The sequence below is a fragment of the Neopelma chrysocephalum genome, unplaced genomic scaffold, assembly GCF_003984885.1.
Source record: "Neopelma chrysocephalum unplaced genomic scaffold, ASM398488v2 Primary Assembly neopelma1_96926, whole genome shotgun sequence".
In the NCBI taxonomy this organism is placed as follows: domain Eukaryota; kingdom Metazoa; phylum Chordata; class Aves; order Passeriformes; family Pipridae; genus Neopelma; species Neopelma chrysocephalum.
The window spans coordinates 1667533-1694772 of record NW_020925569.1 but is presented as its reverse complement, the minus strand read 5'-3'; the positions used below and the strand labels follow the sequence as shown (position 1 = coordinate 1694772).

Genomic DNA, 27240 nt, shown 5'->3' with positions numbered 1-27240 from the left:
CCAGAGAGAGAGGTGGTTGAAGCTCATTGCAGGGCGGTTGGATTAGATAACCTTTAAAGGTCTCTTCCAACCCATGCTATTCCACAGTTTTATTAAATAATATAGCTATTTACTCAGTTTATTTTCAGTGTTTACTCACTAAGTAATGTACATACAGTCTGTGATGAAATACTCATTTCTGTCTTTTAAGTGTATAGCCCCAGCCTGGCACAGAAGGAAAGCAGAGCCAATATTTCTCTTTGCTCTCCTGTGACCGAGATCTCTGATACAGACTGCAGTTGTCCATAGCTATGCCAGAAATTAGCCTGTCTCAGAGTTTCTCAAACTACTCACAAGCCATACAGCTATTTTAGAGATAGCAACTTGCATTGCTAAGGTTATGTATCCCTTCATGACAAATATCAAGTCAGTCTCTCAAAGAAAAGGAATGCATTGTGGATTTCTGTGACATGCGTAAGACTTTCACTTTGCATAAAAAATATATTTCTATGAGAATTCATGTCACGCTCCTCTGAGATAATTAAACAGCTTCAAAGTTGATATAACCTTTATTCAAAACAAAACTACTAAAGAGAAATTACTGGTGACAATCCCTGCATTTTTAGTATAATTCCACCATTGCATTTACTGGACACTCCTTGTGTTTGACTTCCACAGTCGTGAAGGTGTCAAGGCATAATCCTTCATTAGCATCACTGGGAGCTTGGCTTAAAATAAATTTTTAGGCATTCTGGAACAAGCAGATGGAGACCACATATTTTTTCCTGAGCTTTCATACCCATCAATTCAAACTACGAAAAGGCTGAATATCTAAGACAGAGAAGTGAAATGAGAAAGTAAGGGCTCGATTCATAATGAAATTGAGAATAAGCATGCAGCCAAGAACTTCAACTTAAAAGCAAGTAAATAATTATGAAAAGATTGTAAATTTATAAAGCCTAACTGAATATTCAAGACTGAAGAGAACTTTTGTGTGAGAAGTTGCACACATAATTCTGCAAATCAACAAGTTCCTAACAATCAAAGACATTACTTTGATAACCCACTCTTTTCCTTTACATTTTTCTGATATGACCCCTGATTTGCACTTACTGTTGGCATCATGCTTATCAGGATGTCCTCTTTTTATTTGTATTTTTTAAAAAGATGACAAAGGAAATAGGCCAAAGGAATTGGAGGTCATGGTCTTGAGAAAATTCAATTAGATGATCAGTCTCATCCACAAACAGAAAAAGGAGAACACTTTAAAAGATTTCCTAAATAAGTTACAGTGGCTATCCAAAGTAAATTTGAATCAAAGCTTGATTTGGTTTCATCAATGATGTTAGATTAGGAACAAAGATCTCTCAGTTCTATAAACTTGTGAAAGATCTAGTGAAGATGAACATTACTGGTATAAAATAAGAGTCCTAACCTCTAGCAGATCTTTAATGAAAGATAATGCCATCCACTATTTGAAGCAAAACACAAAAAAATACCACCCACTGAAAACCATCAGGAATTGTGAATTTTAAAAAGGAAGAAATATTTGAAATATTTGAAATAGTTTTCTTTCAGCGAGTTTCATCTTATTCTGACTCCCACCTTTTATAGGCTTCGTGAACCGCTTAACTTTCTTACTGAGTGCTTAAATCCCATATGGGATAGACTGAAACTGCTATGGGAGTTTGTATATAATATCACTGCAGAAAGCAGAGGAGCAAAAACAAATGTTCTTTTAAAAAGCAAAATACTTTTTCTCCTACTACCTCCAGATAATCAAATGTTGTAGCCCACATTTTTACTTGTAGACCTTCCAACCGCCAGTTCTTCAAAAATGGAAGCTTTGCCACTGAACTGTTGCTGTGAAAAATACAAAAGGACCTCTTTTGCATCTGAGTAATACAGTAAAAGATTGCATTGCATTTCAGAATTACATCTTTTTTGATTATACTACTACCAGTACTGCTTTACTAACACTCCTTAAAAAAAAAAGAAAGTAATACAAATGAAGTCCCTCAGTTACTTGTCTAGTAGGCAATACATTAGAAGTAACTAAATTATTTACTATTTTGTGCCTCTGAGCTCTAAAAATACACATGGCCACCTTTCATCTTGTCTTTAAATTGCAAGCCTGCTGTTCCTGTTCTGTCTCCTCACTTGTTCTTACCCTGTTTTTTATTGTACGTAGTTTTTTCCTGATATTCTTATTAGAGTTTTCTGCTCTTACATAATTGGTTTATTGCAATTTTATCAAATTGGAGTGTGAATAGAAATATAATTAAAATTTTATACAATCATATCAGTAGAGTTCTGGGCAGCTCAGGTTAGTCACCAAACCTGAAGGCTAGATCTGTCTATTATTTTGCTCTTAGTGCAACTTTTAAAATGACCCACTGTTTTCAGTTGTGGTAACAAAAGGAAATTTGTTAAGGTTTTAGTTGATACAGGTTGAAAAGCAAATATTTTTAAGGAGACAATCATTGGTATGTAATTTACAAACATATGCAATGGAGCAGAAACTAAGTTACATTATTAGTATGTGTCAGATACAGACTTTGGTATTTTTAGGAGATTTTATTTTTCTTAAATTTTAGAAAAACATGTAAGTGCTTATTCCTGAGAATTTTCACTCATAAGTTACCTTTGTGCCATCTGTCATTAAACTCTTGAAGATAAGTGCCATACATTCTCTAGGTAATTTAGGTAATAACACCTAAAAACAACCAATATATAACAGAATTGACCCAGCCTGGATCAAACACAATTCCTGTTCCCTTTGAAGATGGTATTTATCCTCAAAGAATTTTCAAATATTCAAAGAATAGGAATTCCAAGATGTAGAAGTGAAAACCTCATCACACTGATGATACTGGGAGCTTTACCACTGCTTCTGATGGAATCAGGATTTTCCTGAGTGTCTGTTGGGCTAGGGACTGTAGGGTACCAGATACCTACAACTCCAACTAAATAAATTCCAGTTGTTCAGTTTTTCAGCATGACTGAGGAGAATAAAGGAAACAGCATGCATTTCTCTCACTATCCAGTCACAAAATCCAACCAATCTTTGGAGAATGAAGTCATCTGTCATGTGCAAACTGCACAAAACAAAATCTCCCACTTCCAGCTTCAATGGAAAGACCCTCACAGCCACTACTATTCCCTGATCTGTACACGTTTATAAATTATTCATGTTCTTTATTGTTCATATTTTTAACAAGAAAATTCTGAGTTAGGAAGAAACTTAAAACGAAGCTAAAGCCATTAAGCTTGTAAATATATAGTCAGGACAGCTGTACCCTGCTCTGGGATCAAGCTTTTGTTTAAATATTCATGTCTTCCTTGCGTACTTGGTAGGTAATCTCAAGAAGAATATGCTGTCTGAAGAACAGGGCATCACTGGAAAATATCATGAAGAAGAGAGACAAGAGTTTTGCCTGCAGTGAGCAGCTTGCGTAGGTTCTAGTTAAAACAACAAAACAGGGCACGCAGAAGTAAATTGTTGCAAAAACTAACACAAAATCAACGTCCCTCAAATATGACAAGAATGAAGTAGTTCCTGTATGTATGCTAAATCACTCAGTAAAATAATACAGACTTCAAAAGTCTACTTCTTTGGCTGTCAGTATACATTTATGATTGACATACAGAAAAATCAGCTGAACCAAAACTTCATAATAAAATTCTCTGCATTAGGCTAACACATCATTTTCTCTATGCCTAAACCATACGTTTTGGTAGACAGCTCAGGTTGCACAGCTGTTACAGTGACATTTATATCTTCTGTGTGTTATCTGGAAGTTTTTAAATAAAACTGCTATCCACTTTTGGCTTTGAAGTCTTAAGATATGCGGCACATGGGTCACCATTTGCGGAAAAAAGGTCCTCACTCTGCACAATTTGCAGTGAACGAACTCAAGCGGGACAGACTTTTGTCCAGACAGAACTCTCCTGTAACTATTGCTCCACAACTATATACATACTTTTGACCGACTTTGAGTCTGAGCTCTCCAGTCAGGCCAGGTGTTTTTAATCTTCACACATACCAAACACACTCACATGACTGCTTCCAGCCACAAAGAACAACCATGCTTCAAGTGGCTTTCCAGCTTTACCTTGTGATTTCTTTCACACACACACTAATCTTAGCTCTGGATAGCTCAGGACCACAATATTATTGCTTTAGCATTTTCTTCTTCTTCTTTAGTTGCTCCTGCAAAAATATACTGGGGGAAACAGATACATAATTTCTCTCTCCCTCTCTCACCTTTCTGACAGATTTTAACTGGGCTATCTAAAAAACTGTCTCTGGCTATTTAAATATACCTGCCCTTAGATGCACATAACCAAAGGCTTCTACCCTATCCATGCTGTTACTTACTCTGGCAGTGCAGGGTGTTTTACTTACAGTTTCTGAATTCAGTTTGATATTGGAGATATTTTTAAAAATATTCATCTCATCTACATTTATCACACAATCTCAGGCATCTAAATTAGGAACACAATTTTGGTGGTCTCTACTGTAGCTGAAGCATACAGAAAGGTGAAAGAAGGCCTTGCTGGAGAGTGATGTGCCTCATTGCTTCACCTATCCCATTTAGCTGTTTGAAATCTTCCACAGGAAAAAGCTTTCTTCTTGCTAATGACTGTGCAAAGAATCACACCGCTGAAAGCTGAGCTAGAAAAGTGCCCTTGAAGAAAAGGCAATGAACAGCACCCTTGGGTCCACTAGGAAAAGCACTGCCAACAGGTCAAGGGAGGTGATGCTTTCCTTCCACCAGTAGTCATGAGACACATCTGGGTGCTGGGACTACTCCTGGGCTCAGCAGTACAGGACAGCTGTAGACACGCCAGAACAAGTCCAGCACTGGGCCACAAAGATCATTAAGGAACTGGAGCATATCTCACAAGAGGAGAGGCTGAGAGAGCTAGGACGGTTCAGCCTGGAGGAGAGAAGGCTCAGGAAAACTTTACCCACATGTATAAATACCTAATGGGAGAGAAAGAAGTAAAGGGAACAAGACTGTACTCAGAAGTGCCAGGGGAAGAGTCAATAGATGCAAACTAAAAGCCAGAGAATTCCATCTGGACACAAGAAAACAGCTTTTACTGGGATGATGGGCAAACATTGAAATGGGTCTCCCAGAAAGACTGTGGAGTCTCCATTTGTGGAGATTTTCAAAACATGACTGGAAACTGGCCTGGGCAACCTGCTTGAGTTGATGATCCTGCTTGAGCAGGGGATTGGACTAGCTGAATTCTGTAACTCAAGAAGTCCTTTCCAACCTACATGAAAAAAACCCACCCCACCAATTCTGTGAAAGCTAGCTGCATAGAGTATGAGTATCTGCCTAAGACATGACACTCCACATTGAAGGTAAGCCTAATTGTCCTTTTTATTGGTTTCCCATCTTCATATCAAATTGAAATAATGGCATGGAGTTAATGGGAAGACATTATAACTAACAGCTACTAATTTGTTATGTGAGCCTGGCAGGGAGCCCCCATCTTCTCTGACAGAAGTCCCTTGCTAACTTCTCAGTCTTCAGCAGAGAGGAAAACCAAAATGCTCCAAGCACTGTGCTCAGAGGGCTGTTTTTCCTTGGTGGGCCAGAAGAGGGACCAAGGACTGTTACAAGCTGTGTAAGAGCAAGAGTGCGAGAAAAAGAATCCTGAGCTTCTTCGCAAACCCACAGCTACGCCCAGAGGATGCTCAAGAATGATGAAGGATTTGGAGCAGAGATAGTTAATAACATAATTATTTTTATCAATTTGGTCTAGATTTGTATATTTCCTCATGTTAGACAAAATACTGTTGTGCTTAAAAAGCTGTGAAGAGAGAATTCTTTCTTTCTTCTCTGTCATGGTGCTAGGAAATGCACTCAAGCTCTGCAGCATCAGAGAATCAAAGAATTGTTAAGGTTGGAAAATACATTTAAGATCCACACTCTTTAGCTGAGGAAAGCGGAAGTGCTGAGGTTACTTCAGCAATGCAGGAGCTGAGCATTACTCCTGACTTGGTGTAAACTGAGCTGCCTGGCCTTACTTCTCTGAGGATATAAAAAATAAACAGTACCAGCCAAACAAGGTTTCCAATGTCAGTGAGCACAGACATGATGATGCAGCTCATCAAGACCACTGGAAGAACAAGGGTTTTGCAAAATGAGACCAAAGCTGGGAGCCTGCTGAGTGACCAGACACGCAAAGGTTACCCAGCCTCTGCTAGCTGTCTTTGGGGCAAGCTGACATTTTTCACGACATATAAGAAAAGAACCCTAGGAGCATCAGCAAAAGAAGAAAAACAGTTTAGGTGAATCAAAAAGTTGGGAAATTCTCAATACCATCTTAAGATGGGTACCTAGGAACACAAAAAGATCTAGCAAGTAATTCTAAATTCTAAATAATTCACTACTATGTCAAAAACTTTAAGGATAACATTTGTCTTTATTTTCCTGAGAAGCATGAATGCAGGTTTCATTTTTTTGTCAGAACAGTGACAGTACTGTATTTTTCTGCATTCAGTGAAGGAAGTGACAGAATGGTAAGCTCAGCTCTATGTAACAGAAAGTTACTTCTCTCACGAATAACATGCACCATATTTATATTTTTTAAAAAAAAGTGCAGAATATAAGATAAACAATACCTTGTCTGCAGAAGTATATCCTGTTTTCCACTTTGGAAATGGGACCCAAAATGGGAATAAGAGAAAATTGCCAAAGACACCTACTTCTGACTGGGGACTGAGCCATGACAGAGATTTTTATCACACTCATTTTCACACAGAGGATGGCATTTGCATATGAGTTATAGCCTTGTCACACAGGAGCAAGAAAGTCAGCAGCTAGCTAAATTCTCGCTTGTGGGAGATGTTTGGTTGGTCTGTGGCACCTTATCAGCAGGCAGAAACGGGGTGCCATAATGGAAAGATGTCATTCTTCCTGTACCCTGATAAAGCCGAGCAAGAAAAGCAAGGTAGCCTCTGGTTGTACTGGTGCTCTGGGTCCTCACTTCACCAACGGTATCTTTCCTTTTCAACAGAGTACCTATAGAAGTCTCCAGAGAGAAAATGCTCCCTCCACAATCCTGAAGGAATCACTCTTCAAAGTAACCTACAGCTTGTAGGGAGAAGGTAGGATTACTATGCATGGCAGACACTTTCATACAAAATACTTCCCATGCTTTTCCTTGCGCTGCTTTCACTGCATAACAGCCTTCTATCAAAAAACGTAAAGAGGTCTTTGCAAATTCTACACTTTCATAACCCAAAAATGTCCCTTTCAAAACTAGGACAAAGGTATCTGAGGTACAGGACTCAGAAGAAAATAGCCAGAAATTATCAATGACTGCCATGATTTATGTTCAAGTTACAGGGATTTTGGATTTGGCCCTGACCAACATAGCAGGTTGGATGATACCAACCTTATTCATATGGGCAATGTTGTTATGAACACACCAGCTGACTACTCAGCTGGATTGCCAGACCAGTGCTTAAGCAAAGGCAAATACAGCATAGGATTTCCTGGGGATTAGTGACTGGCTGGGAGTTGATGATAGCCTGATGCACAGGCAGTCATTAATCTTAATCCTCAGGAAATTATCTGTATCAAGGTCATTATTTCTGTAATAAGATAAAAGCAAACAAAAACCTAATGTCATACAGAAATTTATATTTTTAATGAACGATGAGCTCTCAATTGTAACGTGAAGTTCATGTCCCATTAAAAAATACCCTACACATTTGCTTGTTAGAGTGGCTGAACTCTTATCTTCTTAGAAGCTTTATGCTGAGACCAAGATTTTGAAGGGGAGAAGCCTTCCTCGTCTAGACTGTTAAATCCACAGCATTACTGCACACCTGCCTGAATACAAAGTGCCAAATATCCAGAAGCTCCAACTGATCTCAGATATTACTCATCTGTCAGAGGTGGACTGAACATCTTGCAAGCCCACTGATTCTGAAGCATTTACAAGTTGGCTTTCACAAGACAGGCACAAGCTATGCAAAACAACATTTGTGTGGGAAGGGAAAAGGAAGGACAGGTTCACGAGTGTTTAATTGTATATTGGGATTGCTCTGTTTATCCACATTTTGTGGAAGATAAATCTTATTCTCTCATTTCATATTATCTTACCTACAATCAAGTGCATTTTTAAGATGCTTTCAATTCCAGTAGAGGTTGGTTCTGACTTCACAAATGAATTATTCAGAAGTAAGTTTGATGAGCTGGTTTTCTATAAATACATTGAATGTTAATGCAATAATAACAGTGTGTAGGTCAAGCTGACCTTTAATAGTCTAACAGCCTGTTTATACATTCTGTATTGCTTATGCTATCAAGAGAACACAGATGGGACTTCTCTGTCAGCCTTGCAAAGCCCACAGAACTCCAAATGACTGAGCAGTCTGTCTTTTATGTCCCCATTTCCCTTGCAATTATTCAAGAGAATGTAACAGTGAATTTTATTACTGACTTAAAGAGAAAGAAAAACTAGATCTCCCAGCAAAGTGCAACAACTGGAAATTTAACTTCTAAAAGCAACATTTGATCTGGAAGCTATGAAGAGTCAAGCACAGAGCTCCCAGACTTTATGAGTGCTTTTCCAGAGAATGAAAACCCAGTTCACTTGGCTATGACAGCTGCAGGACTGTTGGCATCTATCAGGAAGTAATTGGACTAATGGACCCAACAGTCCAGAAAGAGAGCAAACACTGAAGAAGCCATCTTATAGAAAGAGGCTGAAAGAAAGTGAGTGCAGGTGACTGAGATGCAGTATGAGGAAGTATATGCTAGTGAAATGTGGAAAAAGGAAACGAGAGGGGGAGGAGGACAGAAGGAGTATGCCCAAGAGCAGGGGGTGCCAGAGTCACTGTGTATGTGTCAGCTTTCATATACACCTTTTCAACTTTCTTCCTTTGAGAGTGGCGTTTCGTAATGTTCTCATAAACTGTTCTTTTTCTGCAAATCCAACAAATACAGCAAATGATGCAATGTTTTTGACCTATTGATCTAAGACATCATCTGACAGAAATACTGAGGAAATCTAAGCTGACTAAAACAGGACTGAAAAATGCTCAGAACTTCTTTTTGCTATTCCAAGTCTGATCCATACTCACATCAAATGATTTGGAAGAAATCCTTTAACCTCACAGGTCATGCACCAGGTCCATTGTCATTCAATATATGAGTGCAAGAGAGCTAATTTTCTTTGCTTACACAAAACTCAAGACTGTTGAGGGTTTTCTTTTGGAGTATGAAAGGGCATGTGAAGTGGAGAAAGCTGCACAGGTCAGAGAAGGCACCAGGGGATCCTTTACATTTCTACATCCCCTCAAATGATGAGTTTATAGAGCAAAGGACTACACTTCTCAGACACTTTTAATAAATACTATCTCTTTTAATTTGTAACAAATGCTATCAGCTTAAAAAATTTACTTAACTAGCATGATAAAACTCTCTTAAAATAAACATGATACACCAATTCAGTTGTTCAATGTCATTATATACAGGTAGATTAAAGTACAAAAACATGGTGACAGTTTGGTAGGTAAATACAGAGTCAAATAAACAATGAATATTTTACACAGCAGGTACCTATATCCATTATCATACATATTTTTTAATTAAATGCAAGATTCAAGTACAATGCCATCCAAATTTATTAGTTAGTATTACCTACCTTGGCCAGCCACAGTAGTTACATCAAACTAAAATATCTTTTCTTTTATGGAGGTTTTCAGAACTAGCTGATTACTGAATAGTGACTACAGACACTTAAAAGCTCAAAATCTCGGGAAACACTATGAGTGTTCAGTGGAGATATCCAGTATTCCTTATGTCTGCCCTCCAAACTGCCTGCAGCGTAAAACGTCTTGAAAGCCAAGTATACAAATGAGGTAAAAAGAGCCTCAGAAAAGGTTAATAACCACAATGTGTGACTAAAACATGGGTGGTTGGGGTTTTTTTACATTTTTCCTACACATCTGGGCCTATTTATAAAAAGCTAAAATCAGAGTTCCATGTGCAAAGAAACTTTATGGAATTACACTTTCACGCTCCCATGAACTAAAATTTGAAATTTGTGAAGTCAGCAAAAGCTTGAAATACTGGCGCCTTTGATATTAACACCAACTTAAATGTCTGAACATACCTAGGCTATTTTCCAGTGTTTTCTTGGCCATTTCTTCATGGAAGTTTTTCATTTAAAAAAATACTTTCTGTAAATGTAGGTAGATTTTTTTTCCCTTCATAAATTTTCACTCAGTATTCCAGTTTTAATGAATTGTATGGATGAACAGACGTCTATGGCCTTGCACTTATTCGAAGGCCACAAGATATTTATATTCCATTTTTTAAAGAACATTAATTCCAGAACAGATATAAAAGTTTGGAAAGGAAAAAAGCCATAAACAAATGGTGAAGTATTATGAACAAAGAAACCTTGAAGAAAATGGTACTGGAGTAATTTAAATACAATGTATGCATTGCAAACATCTCTATTAATCCACATTGATCTCAAGCATTTTACTGGCAAAATGAAGAGCAGGATCGAGTTAGCTCATAAACTTACTTATAATTAATACTTAATTTTCAGAAGTGCTGATCCCCAGGATGAATTTCTGATTTCAAACCCTTTTTGTCCTGCACTGTAGTGAAGGGGGAAGCCTCTGGATCACACTACATGGTGCAAGCTTGCTACAGGGAAAAGTAGAAGAGGTCTTAATGCTGAACGAGTTACACCTGGGAAACAAGTGAAATAGCTTGAGCAGTAGAAAAATACTAATCTTATTTTTCCATCTCTGTTAGGTTCAAATTGAGCTCAAGTCAACAATTCTAGCTTTATTGTGGTCTTCAATCTGCCATGAACGTTCATGTGAAGTGCTATATACAGTTTTTGGTCACTGAAGTTTGAAAGGTCTGTCAGTAATATTTTACATCTCTTTAGCCCTTCCCAATTCCCTCACAAGTGCTATTTCTCAAGACATTTATTACAGCAGCAAGAAAAGTCCTACAGACACACAAACACCAAATAAACACCTGGCCTTCAATTTCTTTGGATCTTCTACCAGAAGCGGAGAGTCAAATTACCCCACAAATGCAAAACTATCATGGTTTTCCTGCCAACTTCTCATATCAAAGCAATCATGGTCTTCCTGCTAATTTCTCAAATAAAAAAAAAAATTACATCACTCTTGGATAAAGCAATCAACCTGTTAACATACATGTAACACACAGGGATGTTTGTTGCATTTTTTCTAATGTCAGTGTTAAACCACCTGAAGTCAATCCAGCAGAGTCTCATTCTTTTCAGTAGTCCATATGACAAATTATCCAATATTTTGACATTTTTTTTCTGACTCACTAAAATCAAAACTAGGAAAGAAAACAAAAAAAAAACTTTACAAAAGTACAAGAGGATAGTTTTTGTAACTTTTAGATTGCTGCTGAAGCCAGAAGCTGAAAGAATCAGTAGTTATAAGATGCATCAACCAAGCAATCAGTTTCAGTTATCACTGCAACAAACAAGTTTCCTAAGTTGAAAGTCTTGGTGGGAGTATGTATATCACAAGAGTGCAGAACTCCCTCAGGAAATTCAGACACATTCAGAAAGAACTCATGAAAGCAAGAGAAATGCAAAAAACAGTTCCATGGATAGAAGGGAAAAAGAAAACATTTACTTTTGCATCAGAAAAGCAAAAGACCCCCCAAAACTAAGCATACCTTCAGCAAGTGGGTCAAGTGTGTGAATCATGAGCTGGAAGATACTGTTCCTCATTAGACTGTTGTGAAGAGACGCAGAGCTTCCTCCCCGCTGGAGACGTGGTTTTGTCTAGGTTGAAAAGTAGGGGAAAGAATTTAGGCATTTTCTGTTGTTTGTGTGAAAGAGGTCTGAAACAGTATGAATTAATCTCACATCACACTGCACAGTGAAACATTTTCAACTATCACTTGTAACAGATTATAATAAACTACAGAATGTATCAAATATTGCCATAGGTATAGACAATTTCTCTGGACGTGATGGATCACCAGATTAGTTATTAGCTCCCAGGACTCGGGAAAACGAATCCTTCTTTGTAAAAACTCATAAAGTACTAAGAAAATAAAAACCTCACACTTGCATAAGGAAGAATGCATAATTTGTTTCTTTGTAGAACATTGTGTTTGAATCCCTGAAATAAGTTATAATTTTTATTGCCTCAGCACATTGCAAATATGGATATGATCAGAATTATGGAGAAAAAGGGCAGAGGGTAATAGTACCCAGTCAGAGTGAAATATGCTCCTTGCTTTGGTTCAATCCGTTAAGCACTCACTGCAAAAACAGATTGCGAGTGTGGTAAGGCAGTATAGACATCTACAGCAATGGATCTAATGTAGAAGCATCTTTTCTCCTTCTACAGAAATGTAAAACATACTCTGAGGTTCTTTTCCCCGTGCAATTGTCTAGTACAATAATCAATGCCTTTGATATATGCCATAGAGTAAGACTGCTTCATGACAGGATGGCTGCTTGTTCCAATAAAAAGGATAGTGAGAGCCAACAGACTGATGACAAGTAAGATCCTGAAATCTAATTAGGGGGGGAGAAAACAACACTGAAGAAAATAATATTTTGCAATAATACATGGTACATGAATTAATCTGTGGTGTCATACACATATGAAATGAGAAATTATAGAAACTGAACAAGAAAATTAGTTCAATGCTTTATCTTTGGAAATAAATTATTTAAATTCTATAGCAGCACAGGAAGGGAAAGAAATCCCAGTAATTTAGAAAAATGTTGATGTGTGCCAAACCAAAGTAAGGCTTGCCTCACCACCCTCCGGAGAAACAAATGCTCAGCTGCATAATAACTGCTACCTACCGTCAATGTTTGGTCATCCTTGTCTCCGGCATTAGGTGACTGCATGAATGGGAAAAAGAACAAAAAGAAGTGTCAGATGGAGCATACATAGAATAGAAAGGCAGTAGAACATCACAGATGTCTGATCCTATGAATGCTGTTTTGATAGGTTTTTGAAACCCTCAAATTAAAGCATCCTAGTGATTAAGCAAATTAGAGTAAATTCACACTGCAGTGTTGCAGAAGTCTTTTATTCTTGTCAGTTTCTTGGACAGGAACTGTTGTCATTTCAGGGCCTGGCACACAGCAGCTAGGCTGCAGATCACAATGTTCACTTCATACAAATTATGCAGGGTAGCAAACTCCGTGTGTCAACCTGTTTGAGAGAGTGAGGACTGAAGACTAAAAGGCAGTAAGAAACACAGTATCAACTAACTGTTCCATGAAAAGCCTAAAAAGGAATAGCATAACCTTGGTATTTTGCAGGAAGAGACTAGGCAAGGAAATGAAAAAAGGTCTTTCAGATTAACCACTCCCTAAAAACAACCTTTAGCCCAGACTGGCAGCTCCTGTTAAGGGCAAGAAACATGGCACACACTGCTCTGCCATGAAGGAAAATGAGACTTTGAACGGATCTTAAATAATTTCCTCCCTCTCAAAGACTCCTGTTTAGCACTATGTAATACACAGAAAACAAATTACAACACAACTGTTCTATGGAACAATCTCCTCCATTCAGTGAAACCTAGTTTTTGACACACATCAACGCTAAATTTTTGAACATGCCTTTTGAGATAATTAACCTTGAAGGTTAAGTGGAAGGCAAGCAGTTATGAGCAAGCACTGATGACAGAGTGAATCTTTTCTGTTCCATAATAAACAAAAGAATAACGAGAACTGAATTTTTTGTCAAAAATGCACTGCAACAGCAGTGAATATTAACCTGAAGAAAAGATAATGAGACGTCAAAAAGATCCTTGATAAAGGAACTACCTGTCACCTCTAAAAGAAATCTGCCCTCATGGGAGAAAATGCTAGAAAAAAAATTTTATGCCTCTATTGAAGACAGGTATCACAGAAAGAACTTTTTAATTAATAAAAGGGAAACAGAAAATACAAAATCTGTGTTCTAAAATGTCACTAAAACAGTAGATGCATCTTAGAAAATGTTTGCATAATGTGTATATGTAGTTATATAGTATACATACTCATGTATCTTTCAGATGCAAATCCACACAAACTAGCAAATCCGTGATTTATTTGTGAATATTTTGAGGGAACTTCACAGGAAACATAAATCATCTTGTAGCAAAATTTGCAAGAAAGCAAAAAGGACAAGCTAGGAAAAGCTTTTCTTGTCTCCAAAGAAGCAGTTCAGTACAGCAGACTCCTAACCATCAGTGGCTATAGTTACAGAAGTAAAGTCTGTGATACTTGCATGAATGTGCAAAAAGGGAACCTTAATAAAAGTTTTTAAAAAATTACTGTTTGAGACTTCAAACTTCTGAAGATAGGAAATTGACTTCTTATTTTTAATATTGAAAGATATGAGACTATATAACTGATAAAACTGATTAATTTATAGTTTCTACCTGACAAAGGGCTGAAGAATATCTCTTTTCATATGGTCAAGAAAAAAAACCATGTTGAAGGAAACACTTGTCATTTACTTGAAAGGGAATGGGGGAAAGCTGCGTGAATGTATAAAAACAACTAGACAATAATGTTTAACATATCATTTCTTTAGTAGAAGATAATTATATTATAAAGATAAAGAATAATGAAATACATTTTGTATATACATTAAGAAAATAAAATAATTTATTTGCCAGTGCAGAATGGGGTATACACCATGAAATGGATTTTTAAAATATTTTTTTCCACATAATATTAGCAGTGCAATTGTTCGTGAGTTTAACCTGCCAGTTATGTTACATTCTAGCAAAACTGCTCAAGATTGGAACAAAAATAGAATTTTAAGGCAGAAATACCTCCACCATTTCAAAATCAGGATTGTAAACAATGGTTTGACATTTTTGTGATACTGAATAATTATAATTTCTGGATTACTTTCGGAAGAACAATAATAACACCTTAAAATACTATTTTAAACTATGGTAGTGAAAAATTCAGTTGTGTTGCTGCTTACATTTTGTATTTGATGGCATTTTGTCCACATTAGGATGGTAAATTAAATTATTTTCTTATTGTTTACAGCAAGTTTTGCATTTACATTGTCTTTGCTATTTAATTTTGGTATCATACACTGCATGGAAAAGTATTCTGAAGTACCATTTTTCCCTTACAGAAAAATTTAGTATTCAGGCATTTTATTCAGTTTTTTACTCTAAGGCAACACTTAAAAACTGGTCCAAGGTTACAACAGTGGTGTTTCTTTGTATTGGGAGTGAATAGTATATTTTTGGACACAATAATGATTTTTTAAAGAAAATACACATTTTCTGTAAGTTAAGTTTATTCTTAAATCATGGCAACTGTTGCATATTAGTTCCCTCGGGATCAAAAAGGATAAAAGTTCTATACAATCTATGCAGTACATATATTTCTAGGATTTATTAGTAAAAATTATCTTTTGCAATTACATGTTATAATTTCTTTAAAACCAGGCATTTATTATAATTCTGCACAGTGAAAACAATGTGTTCTAGTATACTTTCATATTCAAAGGTATCTCGGGCACAATCCACTATTACAGTTTTATCAGAATAATAAAATGATTAATCATTAAACAGATCACTAATTCTTTTAGAGAATTCAACAAAGTATTTTTTGTTTCTTCTGTATGCCCTGATAGCACATAAGAATTTGTCCATCCCCCTGCCTCTATTGATAATCATGTATTCAAGTTTGCTTCACCTGAGCTAAAACTCTTGAAACATTTTATTTCAGGAATAATAATAAAAAAATGTGTACTTGCTATGGAGAAATGGTCTCTAGTATCCTTTTAACACATCTCTTTTCCTTAGTGACCTAAGTCCATCAGTGATTGAGCCTGACAACTTCCTTGCCTTGTTTTGGAACGTGTCCTTGAAAATCAAGCTTATGAAGTAATTCATGCAAGGGATGAGGCCTCACGAACTATGTGGTGAGTCTCCCCATGCTTTTCTTTGAAATAAAGGGCATCATGACAGCCAAAGGAGGAGCAGAATCTATAAACAACTCTAGGTATTTGATAGAGAATTATCCTTGTTAGTAAAAGACAATTAGCGACTTGAATCATCTATTAGATTGAGTATCCAAAACCAGAATTGGAAAGCTGACTGCCTGCAGGTCTAGCAGTTGTTGCTCTAGATGAAGCTTCCATGTTACAGATTCAATAGCCATAAATAATCAGTGAACTGAATCACCCATTCTCTTCTTCTATCATGAGAAAAGCTGGTTGTCAAACAACAGTGGGTAAAGTGTAATGGGATTTCAACACCCTTTCTACAGTGTGGTTCACATATCTTTTCTGCTTGATAAATATTTTCCAACTATAATAACTAAAAGATATTACAAAAAAACCCCAAAACAAAACAAAAACCAACCTGCTTCTATGGGAATAATGGCATTTCATGACGTTTGGTGGCTGGCAGTGTAACGTTGAATGTAGTATCGTGTCTCCAATTATCATATAATATGAGACCAGATAGGGATTTTCCTAATTGTCTCAAGATGCTTTATAGGGAAGTACTTCTGCTGCTCTCTCTTCTGCCTGTTTTCAAAAGTGGAATCTGGACACTGAAACTTCATACCTAACAGTGAGTCACTGCTTGTCAGTCCTGAAGTAAATTACAGGAGATAAGTTTTCTTGGAGCATTTTTCTAGGATTCTCTAATCTTTGAAAGACACTTACACTTAAGGTCTGGGGTTTTTTTTTGTTAGACTGAACTACAGAAAAATGAGATACATTTCAAGGGCAGCCACTGAAGTCAATCCAGTTAACCTACAACAATGTAGGTAATTTCTAAAAAGCAGTATCCTAAAGAGTGCTAGTAATGTACATGGAATAGAACTGTTCTGCATTTATTTGAAATTATATGGTAAATCAGATTAAGGCATAACTAAAATCCGAGCAATAAATTTATCCAGCCAGATTTCAGAAATAAGGCTAATAAGCTCAGAGAAGGAAAAAAAAAATGAAGATATTATTTTATCTAGTTCTCTTAATCTTTGGACTTTTCCAAATTAGAATCCCTTAGAGCTCCCTTCTTTGAATATCCAAAAAAAATACAAAGTTGTAACCTTTGCCTACTTGATGTGTAGGCTTTATATGGTTGGCTGAAAAAAGCAAATCCTAGTGGTCTCAATATATTTAAACTAAAATTCTTCTAGATATCCATGGAAATAAAAATTGACCATCACTATCACAGTCTACAGAAGCTCTGTCAGGTGCTGCAGTGGGGCCAGTACAGGTTTCTAACTGAAGGTGATGTACCTCATTATCCCACTCTCTAGATTCTTTTTGTAGAAAGGCTGCAAGTAGCTGTAGGGGTATATTTCTATATTTAACCTATAGTAAACTTGATGGTATGGATTTCAGCTTAGATATCACTGCTTAGTAGATCATTACCTGAATCCAGACTGCAAACTAACATAGGATTTTGGATCTTAAAACAGGGGAAGAAAAAGCTTTATTAAGCACACTGTAGAATAATTAACTAAAATTCTCTTTCACTTTGCCCTCTTTCTTCCTTTTATCTCTTTCCTAAAAGTAAAATAAACAGGGTGTTCTACCCAAAGAAACAGATTTCTGTATTCTTGAAGAAATAAATATGATTCGCAAGAACCACATCCAAAATTGAGGTTGTATGCTTGCTTTACTCATAAAAATGAAGAATGCATTAAACTAGAACTTGAACTTCCAGAGACATTAACCTGGACCATGAAATTGGAATATCCAGCTCCATTTACAACTGCTTGTTTACAGGCACTTACTGCGAAAGTTGTGGCACCAGACAAAGCAGAATAGCTTTGTTAATTCAAATCAGTTGTCTTTTTTATGTCAGTCTGTTCATGCTTTTACCTAATGTGCAGACACACAGTGAATCCTCATAAGTGTTCAGAAGAGATGCATCTTAACTGATTCAAGCAGTGACAAATAGATGGTTTAAGCCATCAGTTGCTAAATCACATGCCTAAGTTAGGTCAACTGATTTAATTCCAGATATTTGTACATCCCATTGTATGAAATAAGGCTTTCCCATTCAGTCTGTAGGACCAATCATATGGTATTTAGTTATTCAACATATGTAAGCAAGAGTTTGTCCCATGTCTCTTACCTTCTCTGAACTTGCTTAAAGTCAGGTATCTTTGGCTTAGGGTGGCAATGCAATAGCTCAAGCTTAAAGACTTCATGAGTTTTTAATCACCTTAGTGTCAGAAGTAATTATGCAGTTTTAAATTGTCCTTTTATCCTCAAGACTTACCAATGAAGTGACCTTTTGCTATTTTTTGAGTCATATAATTTTCACTACAGTCTGTATGCCTGTGTAACTTTCAGGAGGACAAAAGAATCCTTAAAAAATAAATTAAAAAAAATCTAAAGCTAGGTACTTAGTAGTCATTAGATGCACACAAAACATTTGTTCACAAGTGACAGTTTAAGTACTTCATTATGGATTTATGTGGTTAACTTTAAAATACCTGGATTTTAAGTCTTTAATATGCTGCTACTTCATCAACAGGATTACATGGGAAAGCATTAGTGAGTGTTCCAAGAATAGGTTCTCAAAATTTAAGAAATTCTGCCATTAAAATCACCCATGAAACAAGGTGTAAATTCTATGGAAGGGGCTGGGAAGGTTTTCAGCTGAATTCCAACTACACTCTAGAGACTACTGACAGGAGATGCCTGCTCTTAATTTTTTACAACTCAATGAAATGTCAATGATGTAGTAAGAAGCCAGAAAAAAAAGCATTTCCTAGGACTTCTGTCCTAGGAAATATTACCTAAATATACAAAGATCTACTACAGATTATGGAGAGGTTTTAGAGTTTGCCTTAAAAGTAGTCATAACAGTTCCCAGAGAGGAAAGTGTTTGACAAATCTCAACTGTGGCTGTTGCTATGCTGATTTGCAACTCCTGAATAAATTCCACTGCAGTTAGTTGGCTGTATACTGCAGAGGACTCATCACAAGGGCAAAAAGGCTGCAGTTTCACTGCCTTTCCACCTCCAACACCCTGGAGATCCTGAAGGACACAGGCAGCTCCATTGCAGAGAAGAAACCAGCCTGCACTGCCCATAGGGAGGAAATGCCAAAACAGCACATCCTCAGCCATCCTGGTCACGTCTCTGTTTCACCAAGCTCTGCTCACTTATCTTATTTCATGGCTGCCTTTCCCCTCCAAGCACCTTTTTTGTCACCAGGATCTCTGCTGAATTTATTGTCAGCTGGCAGAAAGTCACACCTGATCTAGCTCTCAGGATAGTGACTGCAAAAAGAATATAATCAAATGTGTGAGTGGCATATAAAATAATAAATAATACCCAGAAAGCTAGCTGAGCATTGCTAAGAGTTGATGTTTCCCACAGTGTCAGAATGGAACAGAGAATAGAAGGTAGAACACTGTACCTTAAATGAGACAAAGGGAAAGCCTTGGCATGCTGTATGTGTTCTGTGGGACTGCCTTTTCCATGAAACGCTAGTAACATTTAAGGTGGTCTAATTCGCATATTTTTTAAAAAAGAAGAAAGCAGGGATAAAGGAAGGCATCATAAATACAGTTAGGATTAAGGTACAAATGTTTCAAATAGCTGTTCTTCAAAACACAAAATCCTCATCCACTGGGAACACACTGGTAGCTATAGGCTGCAGAATTATGAGTGTCAATTTTACATCATAGGCAAAATCAAGCAGTTGGCTTCTGTTCCTTCATTTTCCCTTTGTAAACTAGGAATAGAGACACTGTAAAGAACTTGGTTCTTATGAAGAGGACTGATTGCTTTAGGGACAGGTTACTGAGTACAGCTGCCCTCTCCTCAGCATTTAACTGTGCTCTTTGGGCTTTTTATCTCCTACTGAACACAACATAGATGTTCATTCCAATAAGCTACAAAGCAGAAGTTCTTTGAGAGCAGCATCTCCACTAGCTGAAGGTAAAGGATTGAAAAGTACCTCTGATAATGTTTTATTAGCTAAGAAACATCAAAGATTTTTTAAATAATTTTTGGACTATTATATTTCTAACAGATCTGAGACTATGGATTTACAAGATTATATGAGAATTCATGTAACCAAAGCACACAGAACACTTGTGCTTTTTACATCCCATAGGATATTAGACTAATTGTTCAACATTGTAAAAGAATAACCAATAAAAATATGATGGTTTAATTTTTTTTATTCACCCACTAACTGGATTCTATTACTTGGTCTCCATTTTAAAATGTGAAACTAGACATTAAGTCCCAGGCAAAACAAAGTATTGCTAAAAGAAAATACCTTAATTTTGCCTATTTGACTCAACGGTATTTCAGACTTACTGTCCTTATAACTGATATTGAATACCATCTGCCTCCATAATTATCCTCCAGATAACCATTTTCAGCTTTTTCACAAGTGCCTCCTAGGTCCTTTTTATCATATGAAACATGGAAATTACATCTAAGGGTTTGTCTTATACCCGCTGGGGGTGTGAGAAATGGTAGAGAGAAAATCTGTTAAGAAGAAATAGAAAAGAAATTTTACGGAACAACCTGCAGATAGTAAACCAGCACTGTATTGCCAGTGTGCCTGATAGAGCTGTGGACAGAAAAGCAAGTCAGAATTTCCAACCTTCATCTGCAACCATAAAGTAAACCAAATAGTTTTCTTCAAACTAAGTGAAGAAAAAAGAGGACTACATCAGCTTCTGTCTTATTCTGATTATTCCTGCCTTTTAGCTATTCTTCTATGATATTCTGCTTGGCATTGAGATGAAAGAGATCTAAGATTTGTGGCTCTGAAATCAAGAGCATCCCTGCATGCTGGGATTCTGGAGACCACCAGGCATATGTTCTGGAGAATCTGCAGTATGCACATACCATGTTACTTTTAACTCCTTTGGAGCCAAAAGATGGAACTGAGGCAGAAAGACCTGAACAACACTGTTCTAAATGCAGAGTTACAACACTAAGACCTTAAACCAGACCTTCCTCACTTTGATTCTCAGTGTTTGGACACCTCATTTGAGAAATTATGTCCTACATGGCATAGCAAAGGATAGACATAAAATCTTTGCAGTCACTTTCCTCCATCAGTCTGCTGTTTCACACTGCCTTTCATATTGCTGCTTTGTCTCTGCAGCTATGAAGCAGATGCCTGCAGGCAACCTAATGCCAATGCAGAAGCAGCAGCTCTATTGTTCTCCTCCACAAAGCTCAATCCTCCCAGAACAGCTTCCTAATTAATATTTAAGTTAAATGTACAGCTTCAAGTATAATTCCCCTTGTGATCAAAGAGAATAAGGCATTGGGGGAAGCAGATGTGCTAGACCTAGGGAGGACAGAATCATGGAAGGATGTAATAGAAGAATATACCTACAAGAAAGGATGAGACAGTTCATGGTGAAGTAGTGAGAGTGGCAGCCTAAGCAGCTAGTGGCCGTACGTCAGGCTTGTATCTGCCTTCCACCTCTCTTTCCTACTCACAGCCTATGACAAATGCATTTCTTCACCTCTAAGCTGCCAGGAGAGCTTAATTGCAAAAATGAAATTTCTCTGAGACTTCTGCTGAAAAATGTTACTTTGGACACCAGTCAAAATCACAGTCTTCAAGGTCTTTCAATTAGAGAGAGAAGAGAAACTCATAGTAACTCCATCCATCTTTTATGTAATTCCGTTCCATTACAATAAAAAATAAAGTCTGGTTTCTCTAAGGACTGCAGGAGTCATAAGCACAATTACCATGCCATTACTCAGCTGTAAGCCTCCTTTTAGCAAACAGTTACTCCTCAAATGCAGTCTGCCTCTGTCATGGAATCATAGAATCAAAGAATACCCTGAATTGGAAGGGACCTACAAGGATCATCAAATGCAATTCAGCCCTGCACAGGACCATCCCCAAGAGTCACACCATGTGCCTGAGTGTATCATCCAAAAGCTTCTTGAACTCTGTCAGGCTTGGTGCTGTGACCACTTCCCTGGGGAGCCTGTTCCAGTGCCCAACCACCCCCTGGGTGAAAAACCTCTTTCTAATATCCAACCTAAACCTGCCCTGTCACAACTTCCCACCATTCCCTCAGGTCCTGTCACTGGTCAGCACAGAGAAGAGATCAGTGTCTGCCCCTTTGCTTCCCCTCACAAGGAAGTTGTGTCTGCCATGAGGCCTTTTCCTCTCATGACTTTTCTCCCAGAATCTGTGGTTCTTTCATCATGGACTTTCTTGTGGCCTTTTTTCTCCTATCTGTTTGGCAAGCACATAACACAATGCCCATGGAAACCCAGCCCACCAAGGACACTTCTGTTTCAGGAACTGGCACACCTTTGTATCTGAAAGGGATGCACCTAGTGTTTCAGGTATCTGCTTTCAATAAGAAGTGTGGTCATAACTCTGCATTTACCACTGTCACACCCCACTGCTTTAAACACCGTTCAGCCCAACTAGGCTTTCTTCAGTGTAAAAGGTACAGAATATGGAAGGATCAGAGGAAGTTTTTAACAAAAACTGCACCGTTGCATTAAGTGAAGTCACCAAGATGGAGGGGATTTGAAACCAAGATTTGAATTGCACAGCAAAGCTGGGCCCTCATAATGAAATATACTGGGTATTAATTCCATTAAAACAAATAAGAATACTTTCTGTGCTTTAGTATAAATATTTACTGATTCTTTAATAACTCCTGTGCCTATCTTCTAGGTTGCCATGTTTTTGGCTTTAATGATATCCCAAAGTAAATCCCTGTTTTCAGGTAATGCACATACTGCTGGATCTACAAAAATCTGGTTGCTCCAGGAGGGAACAATCTAGTTCCCTAAGATAAACTTTATATACAACTAAAGTAATCATAAAAAAACCAACTTTAGGACAAGGTAAGCCAGAAAACATTATATGCTTTGCAGGTTTAATCCGTCTGGATGTAAGCCATAAACTAGAAAATTCCCATTGCTATGAATCTACACATTTCTATTTCAACATGATTCTGTAATCATTCTGCAAGCATGTAAAAACTTCAGTAAACAACGTACACATGATTCTCTTCACAATATTCACTTGAAATTCAGGTAACTGCGTCTCTGTCAAGCTGAATTGTCAGTAAACATGGTTTTTTCATGTGGGAGTTTGTGAGTCTCCAATCAGGATTTAATGCATTTAAGTCACTTTTTATTATATGGGGTTTTACATATGGTCTTTTATGATAATGAGCTTTTATGCTTGCAATGCTGACCATGGGAGTAAAAAGAATAAACATATTTGAATCTTGCAATGTTTCTTTCCATTTGTAAAACAGTGCGTGGCCAGAATGAGAAGAAAGACAGATTAAAACTCCCTTAGTCTGTCTGCCTCCTGTTTGATTTATTGGCAATTTTACTGTAGCTATCTCTGTGTACATACATTTTTAATATGCTTCATAAATAGTATTCCTGCAGTTCTGCTGTGGATATCTGTAGAAATATCTGAAGAGTGCTTTTTATTAGATTAAAATCTTTCCTTTTGATTCAAAACTGTGCATACTGAATGGGAAAGTATCATGAGAACTATCACTGTTAAGTGTTCTGTTTGCAAACTGAACTTTCCTACATACAATCACAATACTCTCCTCTCAAACTATTCATGTTTTTCAATATTCTAGTCAAATCTGAATTATCAAAATCTTTTAATTCTGGTTCACATAGGTTTAGCAATTACATGACAAATATTAAGAAGGTCAGGTAAAATCATAATCTTAATAAAGAAATAACCAGTACAGGGGATACTGGCATGGACAACCTCTAAAAGATCAAAATAACAAAAAAGCCTGGCTCAAAGTATGGTTCACACCACTATAAATTCATTCCATGGGATTAGCATAAAATTAAATTAACTTAAAGCAGGATCTGATTGCACATCTAGGAAAAGATGTGATATTTATTCCACAGCACACTCAAACAAGGTGTCCATCTCTTAATTTGTTACATACAAAGCAAAATACAGTAAAAATAAAATGTGTTTTGCAATACAAATGTTTGCCACTCTCAAGAGTCTACTGGCTAACAGATCTTACTGCATTTGCAGCTATAAGAGTTACTAAAGTACTAACTATCATAAGCTACTGAATAAAAATTGTCTCTCTCTGGATGTTACTGCCTGCATATTGAGTTATGATTTATCCTTAGGATGCGTTTCTATTTTACACCTTCTCCCGGACCTTCCTGATAGGGGCTTTTGCAGTCATACAGTCAGGCTCTACCTCCAGCCTGAAAATTGACAGGATTTTGCCAACTCAGCCTGGAGTCTCTCCCAGGAAACAGCCAGATGCAAAGATTTCGAGACCTTGGTGCAGTTTCAAGCCACATATCTCTGACATGCAACACGCAGAGCTGAGAAGATGGGGGCTTGAGATCCAGTTACTTACCCTGACAGATCAGACTGCATTGATGATCTAGGGAGTTCAACAGCTCCAACAAGATCAATTGCCTGAATATTTTTGTAAAAGCCTTTGAGTCACTTCATATGCCATCTATGTTAGTCAGCGTTCACATCAACAGCTGTTTGAAAAAATAATACATGTTTAAAATTGCTTTCCTAATGCCTTAGTAAATCAGGGTGAGTTGTGCCACTGTTTCTGCCAGATAAAGGACTGCTTGGCCACTCTTGTTTTAGCAGTATCTAGAGCAGCTTTACACACCACAAGAGCAGTCACGCTGTGGCTCAGCCACACGCCACACCACTCACTGTTTTCACTCCTGGCCTCCACCACAGTCACAGGCAAGTCAGGACAACATTATAAACTACTCTCTGAGCTCATTAAAGGATGGCAAAGCAGGAACTATAATAGGATTCAAACCCTTTCGTGCTTCATTTCTAGAAGAACACTTGTTCAGGTTGGGTATAAACAAGAGCTGCTCCTGTCTGCTGGATTAATAGTGCCATCTGTAAAAAAAAAGACTGCAGAGTTGACCAGTGTGATAGCAGATTTTGGTGTACTAACAGAATCTATTGCAGCATTGCCTATCCCTAGCAAAGACCAAAGACCATTTCACCAAAGACCTTGGACCAAAAAGCCAGCATAGAGTCAAAGTTTTTGTATATCCTATGGAAAAACTGCTCTCTAGATTCTTATCAGTCCTGTGGAAAAGCTACATATATTAATTCCACTGATGCAAGTAAGTTGGCTAACACAACTATAAACGCCTTACTTACAATTGTATTAATACAGAAAAGATCCATCCTTTGGTTTAGACCACAGACAATGACATGATATCTTGGATGAAAACAAGTCAAGAAATGTAAAACCAAAAAAAGGCAAAAACGCTGCCAAAACACAGAAAGTACAAATTTTTGTGAGCCTGAAGAAAATGTGCTATCCACAGAATCAGTGGTGATTTTCTCTTCTCTATCTTCTGATTAAATAAAACATCAAATGATTGCCTGAAAACTCTATCTATAAAAGCTTTCTTTCTACCCAAGAAGCAGTTACAGGGGCAGACTAAATTCTAACCATTGATTTTTGGGGGAATACACTGAATATATGTTATTTAACTCTCAGAAACACAGGATAGAAATCTTCCAGAGAAATGTAGACCTGTTGGCAAAATCTTTCCCACTATGACTTGCCCAGTAAAACTAATCTTTAGATCTAAGACTGCATCTTCTTCTATAAAAATCATAGTGATCATGAAACACTTGTGGCACAAGTTAACTATGCCTTCCAGGACCATGAAAGAATACCCAACAAAACAACTTTTATATGTCTCTAATGAAGGTACTGTGAAAACCTAATGATAGAAAGACAGTGCATCTTACAATTAAGTAAATCAAAACATCAAAGAACTAGAAGCAGCAATATTCCAAACAAACAAAACTCAATCACTGTCATCACAAGTTCTGCAAATAGAAGTCAGGTTGCACAGAATTATGAAAATCTGATGTGACAATGTGGATTCTACTTACATAAAATTTACTTAGAAAGGCAAGTTTCTTCACTGGCATTACTGCACTATGAATTTCCTAAAATCACACCCTGCTTGGTATTTAATTGAAATAGAGTGATTTAAAGCCTTAGCAGCAAATTTATCATCAATTTTCACGTAATTCTTTCGACAGGTAAGTTGGAGTACTAATTTGGTTAATTATTTGAGGCATTTTGTCTCTCAAAATGTGTAGCCCTGTACAGAAAGGAGAATTAGAATAATCTCTGCACTTTGTTTTGTTATCTAGGACCTTAGTGATGTCTGCATGTTTGAGTTTTTTAGAAAAAATACATTAGATTTTCTTAATTCATTTGCTCCCTTCTTTAATTAGTTGAAGAGAAATCTTACTCTGTAATCTAAATTCTATGAACTGCTTTTTGCTGATGACAAAAAGGATTTCATCTCCTAGGTCGTTTATCTCCTCTAAATAGGCCTTATTTATTATTTATGCAAAGTAATGCCTAGTGTATAATACCTACAAATTCTTCTGATTCCAAAAGGAAACTAAACCATGAAGATGAATCTCAGTTTCATTTATAAAATGCTATTTTTGCTGCTCTATCCTTGTAAAGACAACCTTGAAACATAGATTGACATAAGCCACTTATTAGGATTAAACAAGTTAAAGTAAGCAAGTTTCATTTCTGCATTAAAGAGCTGAGAGTGGTAGTGTAGTCACATGCAAGAGCTAGTCTAGCATACAGTGAGAATCAGACCTTCTTCCTATACATTATACCCCATATTTTTTTATTTATCTTCCCCAAGGCATCAGCAAAAATTTTCAGCAATGGCTGCAGCAAGACTAAGGGTTGTTTAAAAAAGTTACAGGTAGAAGGTATTGGCTTCTTCATAGTTGCTCTTTCTTAGTTTCTTAGGTTTTTCTAAGTGAAACTTCAGCTTTAAGTAGTAGGTGACTCACTCTCACAAATGAACAAAAATAAACCTTTTCCTATCCCTTTATAATAGTCCTTGAAACGTAATTACAATTTTAGGATGTTAAACAGAAATAATCCCACTTAATGAACAAGGTTTCAGAATGTCCTGCAGAAAAGGTTTGATCACGGTTTCTTACTCTGGTTCTGTTCTGGTCTTCAGAATGATACTCTCAGAAGGACCATTTGATTGTGTAATTTTTTCCCCCAACACTTCCTGAATCAGTCTTGATTTCTTTTCTTTTCTTTTCTTTTCTTTTCTTTTCTTTTCTTTTCTTTTCTTTTCTTTTCTTTTCTTTTCTTTTCTTTTCTTTTCTTTTCTTTTCTTTTCTTTTCTTTTCTTTTCTTTTCTTTTCTTTTCTTTTCTTTTCTTTTCTTTTCTTTT

General features: G+C 36.9%; 1 protein-coding gene across 4 annotated transcripts in view; it reads right to left on the bottom strand.

Annotated features, from left to right (window-relative positions):
• Positions 1–27240, bottom strand: part of SLC24A2 (solute carrier family 24 member 2) — a 120374-nt gene that overhangs the window by 49628 nt on the left and 43506 nt on the right. For all 4 annotated transcript variants that reach the window (XM_027670716.1, XM_027670713.1, XM_027670715.1 and 1 more), the window contains exons 3-4: positions 12850–12888; positions 11700–11808 (exon numbers count right to left, since the gene is read on the bottom strand). In XM_027670716.1, the coding sequence (XP_027526517.1) occupies positions 11700–11808; positions 12850–12888 (148 nt within the window). The remainder of the gene's footprint in view (positions 1–11699; positions 11809–12849; positions 12889–27240) is intronic.